This window comes from Ostrinia furnacalis, unplaced genomic scaffold (genome assembly GCF_004193835.3).
Source record: "Ostrinia furnacalis isolate ACB-3 unplaced genomic scaffold, ASM419383v2 OfSCF2450, whole genome shotgun sequence".
Classification (NCBI taxonomy): Eukaryota; Metazoa; Arthropoda; class Insecta; order Lepidoptera; family Crambidae; genus Ostrinia; species Ostrinia furnacalis.
Window position 1 is genome coordinate 117857 of NW_021132689.1, and position 9079 is coordinate 126935.

The 9079-nt window shown below is 38.6% G+C and overlaps 1 protein-coding gene across 1 annotated transcript; it reads left to right on the forward strand.

Moving 5' to 3' along the window:
* The first annotated feature begins 258 nt into the window (after positions 1–258).
* On the forward strand, positions 259–4320 carry LOC114355628 (two pore potassium channel protein sup-9). Its single transcript, XM_028308571.1, has 5 exons — positions 259–772; positions 920–1569; positions 1925–2080; positions 3017–3143; positions 4098–4320. The coding sequence occupies exons 2-5, from the start codon at positions 1443–1445 to the stop codon at positions 4318–4320; spliced, it is 633 nt and encodes a 210-aa protein (XP_028164372.1). The 5' UTR covers positions 259–772; positions 920–1442.
* The last annotated feature ends 4759 nt before the right edge of the window (positions 4321–9079 follow it).

The following is a 9079-nucleotide window of genomic DNA, read 5'->3' on the forward strand; positions in this document are numbered from 1 at the left end:
AACACCACGAAACCACCCTGCTTTTTCTGCAGAATTCAGTGCTGCCATATTATGGAACATTTGTATGACATAAAATATTGAAATCTTAGATACTTTGAATGGTAAACTTGTATTCTACATTCTAAATAAGGGTGTATTATCAGATGAAATTACTTATCCTGATAGCTACTCTACAAAAATTCATTTTATGCCTGTTTTTAATCTGTGACTGAAAATGAATTTACGTCACAGGGTGTTTTTTTAACCTTGCAACACAAAGCCAGGTCAAGGAAGTGCAGGAAAACTGCTCACTGTTAATATTTTTTGTTATTTTTATCAAATGCAATTATGTAAATCATGTAATATTGTTTTATCAAGATGATAGTGAGATAACTATTCCCCCGTAATGGACAATTTAAGTGTGCGAGTGATCGGCAGGACAAAAAACTAGGTGGTGCGTGACAGAATACCGCATAGGATAGAAACTGGAAATTAATTAAATTTAATCTCATTCTGCCGTTTATTTTCTAGTTGTGACCTTCCATGTCGTAATAGAAGTAATTAGGAACGATACTCTAGTTATTTTCATTAAAAATAATCGTCATAACATTTGACCCAGTTACGTACGGTGGCGTGTGCGTTGACCTATGGACGTGAATGCGGACAAGAAGCACGATGTTATTTTTAGGATATGTACAGCTTTGCAGATAATTAAATATTTATAAATGCCGTTCGCGGTGCCGGATTGAGAAATTAACTGCAAAGTTTGCTGCTGCGATTGTCACTTGGAATGGTAAGTTCTTTGTTTGAATTTCGAATTTATTGTTCCAACTTCGCGATATTTACTGTCATTTCTGGCCAGTACATAATCTTGGCAATTGTTTTTATTTTTCAAATGAGGTCTCTTCACTCAACAATGGAAATTTTTTGCTCTTTGCAGGTGATATTCTGCTGCCAAACCAGTTGTGTAAAATACATTGCATGGGTGCAACAGTGATACAGTAATCTGATGGAGATATGCCAAAACAAAATAAATAGCCAAATTTTCTAAATTATGACTTCCTTCATGGGGATCAATTTATGGATAGATATTCATTCATAAAAACAGTTTTTATGAGTTTTTCCCGTAATATAAACAAACTGCCAGTTGTGATTTTACAATGGAGATCAGATTACCTGACTAAAGAAAATCTAAATTATAAGAAAATAGCTGGAAATCATATCATCTATTAGTAGCTAGCCTGATTGAGAGGCTGTATGTTGAACGTAGCCCCGAAACGGAAAAATGAGTTCCGAATTTGAATGTTGGTGAACCTTGTTGTACGGAAGCTGCAATGGTGACTTAGCATTGAATATAAGTATTAAACATAAGACAATATGGTGTTTATTGACTGATTGGGACAACAATAGAGTGGGATTTACCTGGGCCTTACGCCCTAAGGCCGGGGTAGCCCTCGGCAGTGATGAAGAAGCAAAATGTCCGCACTCTATCGTTAATTGTGTGCACATTTACCTATTTGCTAGTGGGTGCAGCAGTTTTTGATGCCTTGGAGTCTACCACTGAACGACACAGATTTGAGGTGCTGCAAGGTAAGATAATTACATTGCCCTACATTTAATTAAAATAAATAAATTATACGCCTATGTTTTGCAATTTAATGAGCAATAAAGCCTTAATAATCATTTTTAATCTAGACCTGTACTATTGTATTCTACTTATTGAATTGTTTGTAAGAACTACAATAATATTGGCACCAATTTATTACATTTTGGTTCTTGTTTATAAACAAAAGCCTATCAGAATTCAATTATTTACAATTCTTAACTAACCTTGTTACTAAAAAATAATTGATTTGTCAACTTTGATAATAATTCTGATTGATTTAGATTTTTTACATTATAATTATTTACATTTTCTAACCAAACTTATTCCATTACGTTACAGCAATCGAAGGCATTATAATAAGAAAATACAACATCACGGAAGAGGACTTCCGTGTGATGGAAACAGTGGTCCTGAAGTCCGAGCCACACAAAGCCGGTCAACAATGGAAGTTCACCGGGGCCTTCTACTATGCCACTACCGTGCTTACAACGATTGGTTTGTTTTTTTATACTCTACATATTACATTATTCAAAGTTATTGGTCTTGTAAACTAAAAAAAAATATGGCAAAGTGATTGTTATTATTACTGAAAAAGTTGTATTCTGCTTTTATTAAAGTCAAATTAAGTGAGAATCCCTTGACTTGTCAAACATTTTGTTTTGAACTGAGAATGCCATGCCAAAGCTTCAAAGTGCATACAAGTGGATTCAATACAGTAAACTAGTTTTCCTCCTACTGGTAGTTCATTGCTGGCACTATTGACCTAGTGTCGCCCATATTACAACTCCATAGCAAGCCTCCATGCCACAATAGATCAAACCTGGTCGAGTTGGCGCAAGTAAAGGCCCAAAAACCAAGCCTCCATGTAAACATAAAGAACGTAGCATTTTTATCAAGCTGGAAAGGGATTGTAACCGTATCAACTCGAGGTGGTCAGTATTCTTTGTATGAAACTCCATACTGCAACGCACACTTATCCGCACCGTAACGTAAACGCTTCGCCTCGCGGTTGACAGCGCGCGTAAGGCGATGACAGCTCGCAAAAGGCGATACGATGTTGATTCCTTTCCGAGTTGATATGGCTGCTATGACCTTTACTTTAGGTTGTCTGGGAGACGTCGACGATTTCTTTCTTATCTTGTGTAGTGTTCGTTTACGTAGCGGGAAAATCCTTTTGCATGAAAAATCTAAACCGCTTAAGTTAGACGCTTGAAATTTGGCATGCAGGTACCTTAGTAAACTTAAAGCTTAGTTACAACAGGATATTGCAAAAGTCCCACGGGAACGGGAGTTAGCGGGAAAATACATTTGTATGAAAAAATCTGAACCGCATAAGATAGATGAAGGGGGTAACGGGATCCACGCGTACGAAGTCACGGGCGGCCGCTAGTTAAATATGTTCTTTTTAATTATCTATCGATGTTTCTCCAGGCTACGGTCACTCGACGCCAGCCACGATCGGCGGCAAGCTGTTCACGATGTTTTACGCCATCGTCGGCATCCCGCTCGGCCTTATCATGTTCCAGAGCATCGGTGAACGGGTTAACAGGCTTAGCAGGTAATTTAGATCATTCTACAGCGTTTTCGTTCGTTTCAGCCGAAAGACGTCCACTGCCGGACAAAGGCCTCCCCCAAGGATTTCCACAAAGATCGGCCCTGCGCCGCTCGCATCCAGGCACCTCCCGCAACCTTCACCAGATCGTCGGTCCACCTAGTGGCAGGCCTGCCCACACCCTGCACAGTGTTTTACTTATTCTGAATTTAGATCTTTCTTCAGTGTTATGCCTATTCTAAGATTGGTAATAAATATTTAATTTTTGTTGCAAAACTCTTGCTACTACTACTTAAAGATGGCATATTGATAACTTGACTGTGCCATCGTCATATTTTATGTATTTTACCGCCTTACACCTTTGAATCTAAGTTAAACTTTATGAAGTTACTAATAAAGAATATTTGGTATAAATAAAATACTAACACTCTAGTCTAGTAAATTGAAATATTAAAAACCTAACAAAATAAATTACCATGATATTATAAGCATGAATAGATAGATAACCTTTATTGGCCGTATTTGTCTTGAGAGAAAGAAAAAAAATCATCTATGTAAATGATACTAAGTAAGCCCTAATAGAGTATCCAATTTGTTGTAGCAGTCTGTAGCTAAACTATTTGGTGTGCCATTTTTGGGACTCTTTAGCATTATCTAAAATCTTCTCAGCACTGGCCCACTTTTATTGTTATGTAACAGTGGTAAGATTAAGTTATATTGGAACTTGTAAAAACGCTTTATACAAGTCTACATATTTGCAAAAAATAAATAATTTTTTTTTCATCATCATCATCATTTCAACCATAGGACGTCCACTGCTGAACATAAGCCTCCCCCAATGACTTCCACATCTCACGGTTCGTAGCGGCCTGCATCCAGCGCTTTCCTACCTTTACGTCCACCCGCAAGGTGGACCGACGACCTGAACAATTTTTATTAAAAACAAATTTTTGTCCACAGCGTAATAATAAAGTCAATAAAGAAAGCCATGGAGTGCGAGCAAATCAACGCCACCGAGGTGGACCTGATTTGCGTGGTGACGACGCTGTCTTCGCTGACCATCGCGGGCGGCGCCGCGGCCTTCTCCAAGTTCGAGGGATGGAGCTACTTTGACAGTGTTTACTACTGCTTCATCACATTGACCACTATAGGTGAGTCTTTTTTCTCAGCCCTAGGACTATGAGTAAATCTGTTCTGAGATGTTATACGGAGAGGATTCAAATTGGAAGCATCAACTCATCTGCTGCCCAGAGCTACTGTCGTGAACTTCATTGGAGTATCCAGTCACTTATGCAGTTCTTATGATCTTTGGCGCTGGAGTTTTGGAGTTCTTAGGATGTTTGAATCACATTCTGCCCCACAATCGCAGACCATTATGTCCAAATGGCACTAGGATGACCTTGTTATATGTAAGTAGTCCAAATAGTCTTGAGTTGATTCCCTAGAATCCGGCTTGTGAGATATGATCAGCCACCAAAGGAAGCTAAGATGGAATCGCTTCCTTCCGAGCAGTTGGATTGGTTTTCTATTTACGAGTATACTTAGTCAGGGCGAAAAACTCCGATACCGCGGTGCAGGTTTGTAGGCACAGAGGTGTGCTCCATAATATACATGTATCAAAGTAAAAACCTTTCTGGACTTAGGGATTGTAGGGGACATGAGAGACACTCTTAGTATCATTTTGTGCATTTTATTCCTAGCTTTCCACCCGCGGCTTCGCCCGCGTGGAATTTTGTCTGTCACAGAAAAACAATATCGCGCGCGTATTTGCTCACCGTTTAGACCTACCCTAGACTACGAAAAACATTTTAAAACCAAAATCAGCTCAATCGGCCCAGCCGTTCTATCAGACTAACGAACATCAATTCATTTTTTTATTTATACANTCAAAGCACATATTAAAAGTACCTTAATGAAAAAGGGCTACTATAAAGTCGATGATTATTTAAAAGATAAAAATGTTTGGGATACGTTACTGCCTAGCTCGCATAAATATTTATAACTTTGTACATTTTAAAGCATGTAAACCTTTGAAAAAGAGGCTGACAATAGTGACTGAGTTTCTTGCGCTGCTTCTTCTCAGCACTGGCCCATTTATTGTCCTGAAGCAGTGGTAGGGTTAATACTGGGACGTGTAAAAGTGCTTTTTTTAAGCCTATTTACAGAAATAAATGAGTTTTAATGAGTTTTTTTAATGAGTTTTAGTAATCCTGATCCTGACACATAAATATACTCTACATGTTATAATAACTTGAATAATTATTTGCTGGGTCCTCTAATCCGGCAATGTTCAACTCAATTGTTGTTTTCCATAAATATTCCCTTTATCTCCTACGATGCCTTTTCTACATACATTCCATAATTTCCTTCTTCCCGGTGTCCAAAAGTAGGTAGAGGTTAACGGGAAGATTTTCAGTAGCTTTGTCCCCCACATCAGATCCAACTTTTTACGGTTTTATCGGTTCTCATTGCGATATGCCTTTGGAGCACCTCAAAAGAATGCAACGCGTTGTACAAACCCATTAAGTACACAATGGGCGGTGCGTTAAAGATATAAGACTTGGGTTACACGTAGAGTGTCCACAGCACATCAATTTTACCACAAAATAAACTCAAATTTATTTTGAACCATTATTAAATTTATTTTATTTTAAAGACACAGTTTCAGACTTCATCGACTCTAGGCGCTTGATCTGTTTTCGACTGTACTGCATTAAGTGGGACCCCATTTACTTCACTATAGCGGAGTATCAGCCATCGAACCATTTCGTATAATTAGCATTGTCTATGATCAAACTGCCCAGAAACATTGTACAGTACCGCAATCGGTTTTCTAATTGCATTCCAGGTGTGATTTTTGGCGTGAAGTCCAACGCGTAGACATTTTAATGCCGGCTTAATCTCGCGTTGTCGTAGATAAATTAAGATTAATTACTAACTATTAATCAGTAGACGGTACCTAACCATCGTTTTAGTAAATCTATACTACTAACATTAAAAAGCTGAAGAGTTTGTTTGGTTGAACGCACTCAACAACTCAATAAGCACTCCTGAAATTTCTGAAGATTCTGAACTCGCTAATCTCAGGAACTTCTGATGCGATTTAAATAACTCTTTTTGTGTTGGATAACCCATTTATCGAGGAAGCTATTGGCTTAAGGTATCAATAAGCTACGGTCAATAGAAGCAGACTTTAATGAAAAATGTTGCAAACCGAGAAAAATAATTCTAACTATTTTCACGCGTACGAAGACACGGGCAAAAGCTAGTCGTTTATGCACAGCGATATCGGGACATAAACCTGTCGATTGGATGGGGTATTCTAATAGAAAATGTAGTGGAATGAAGTTAGTGATGGCTGGCCATAAGGATTAGATCGCGAGATAGGACGCGCTAACTGGGACGGTTTATGGGCTGCAGGAAGGTCGAGGGCAGCTGAGCGATAACACGCATAGGTCTGGTTTATTGCCGAAGTGAATGCGCTAATTTAACTTAACTAAACTAAATTACTTAGCAGTAATGATAAGTTCGGTTTAAATCGAGGCTTTTGTCTTATGGTAGAAAGACTGAACATTTCTGAAATCTGAAACCGGGATGCCTGTCCCAGGCTGCCGCCAAGGCGGGCAATTTTTCACAAAGTACAAGCTATTCTTACTCAAGACCGAACGCGATTGAGGACTGTTGTGGACGCCCTCTGCCCCATCTAGGGGACATAAGACCTTAAGTCAAGTAACTCACAAGTTGTTGAAGGTATTGATAGTTAATTGCCCAGTTGATGTTTTGAACACATCTACTCGCAGATCAAAATCACGAGGGCGGCGACTTTTTTTAGGCATCTCAATAGCTGGGAAGGGGGCGCTACAATACGATTTTTTAGAAAAAACCGTAGATCCGTGCTGATCTAAATCCAAATCACAAATGGCGTAAATTGAAATCGCGTGCGTATATCCCGTTCTAATCGTCGGAACGTAGCATTCCGCTTAATTAATTTCCATTCGCCATCTCGATGGACGTGTTCAAACATGGCCCTGACTGATTTCTCAATAACCCCTTAAAGGAAAACTCGTAAAAAGTAAAAATTCTACATGCTAACCGTCCAGGGGGTCTCCGGATTAAAGTTTTTTGAATTCGTTTACGGTAAAGAAAATACATTTATTTACTTACTGATGCGCAGGTGTTCTAGATCCAATACTGATGTTGTACAGGCAGTACATTAAGCTAAACACTGTGGCATTTTATGTTGTAGTCATAGGGACTGTTTTGGGACAAAAATGTAGAATCTGACGTGCTGTTGTTTGTACAACCATTGGTACAACATTGAAAGTTTATTGCTTTGAATCTTCACATGAAGGACAGGTTCTTCTGTGCTGAGGCAAATGGTTTTTATTAAACGTTGCATTGTAAGATGGAATTATTTACACTCATATTGAATTAGCTACATAATATCTAGGTAAACAAACAACCGAAATGAGAAACTCTTCCTTTTGTTGAAGTCAATTAAAAATAGTATAATTCTGAAAAGCCTATTTTCTCTGGATTTTAGAGCCTGCCTGCTTTATTAAAACCTGTAAATAGGGCAGTCACACAACCTCCTTACCTCCTTGAAGCATAGTGATTTGAGCGAACGCCTCCAGCTGCGTTTTCTCGACTGGCGATAATTCGCGGTGGCGTGATGCTGATTTGTGGCCTGTTTATAGATAACGACGTGTCATGCCGGATAAACATATTAGCGGACCGGGTGAGTAATGCGGGCCCGTAATGACAAAAACATTGTTTTTATTGATTGCGTGCACGATGCCCGGTTGGGGCACGGTAATTGACTTGCGGGAACGATTAGCGCCTGCACTGATTTTAGGTTCTTGCGAGTTGTTACGGGCTCGTTATAGAACTAACATTGTAGCTAAATGTCATGGCTACGCTCTTATTAGTTCGTATGTTAATAATCGGGAATTTCGAGAAAATGTTACTTACGTCTGTCTCTTTTAACAGCGCAAGTTTTAATATGGTTGTAACTAAATCAGCCTTCGGGATTTAACATCAATAGAGCAGCTACAAATCACTATGTCGACGCCAATTAGACCCACTCATCTATATCTTTAATCAAAAGGCGATAACGCCATTAGGTTTTTTAAAATTATTTATTGCTTGCCTATTTTATGACTTATTTTCACAATAAAGATTTTTAACTTTACTTTTTGTTCGTTCATAAACATCGTTAAAATTGTCTTTGGGTGCTTCACGGGTTGGGTTTCATTAGATGGCTAGCTGTAGATCCAGGCTTTACCGTAGTTGTAGCAGTGAGGTCATCAGGCAGAGTTAGACCCGATGCTGTAACAGTAGTCGTCACCACACATACGATAGGCCGAAATGTCATATTAGACTCGCACCAGCTTCCTAGAAAATGGCACTTTTTGATCGCTCCGAAAATTGAATCCGTTCGTCGAAAAAATTACAAAGCAATGGAATTTCGAAATAAAACAACGGTCTCGCTATCGACGTTAATAAACGTCACCGAATCCATTATAAGTCGATATAAATCAAATAAACCGTGAAAGAGTTATATTTTTACGACGGCAGCACTAGTAGCGATTATTAAACGATATCCCGGGGCACTTGCAAATTGAACGTTCGTCCTATCAATTTCTTTAACAAGGTAAACTTTAACCGGAAAATAAATGGTTTACCACGACTAGAGTTTACACTGTTTTCTTGTGCTAATGTCCACATCCATCATTCGTAGAACGCAATTATTAGAGCCGAGTCTTTCATAATCCTAGGGCTACGGCTTTGATGTTTGATGCAATACTCGAGGGAACTGATCCTAGGAAGAGTTTCAATCAACAGATTTTATAAATTTTATGATTATTCGGTTCTTTCAAATGAAAATTTTCCAATATTTTCTGATTAACTAAGTATCTCATGCCGAAATCAAACTCTGTGAT

Excerpts from the sequence above, each read along its gene's own strand:
- LOC114355628 (XM_028308571.1), top strand. The coding sequence starts at position 1,443 with ATGAAGAAGCAAAATGTCCGCACTCTATCGTTAATTGTGTGCACATTT. Across the intron at positions 1,570-1,924 it reads CAGATTTGAGGTGCTGCAAG|CAATCGAAGGCATTATAATA; the intron begins GTAAGATAATTA and ends ATTACGTTACAG. Across the intron at positions 3,144-4,097 it reads CGGGTTAACAGGCTTAGCAG|CGTAATAATAAAGTCAATAA; the intron begins GTAATTTAGATC and ends TTTTGTCCACAG.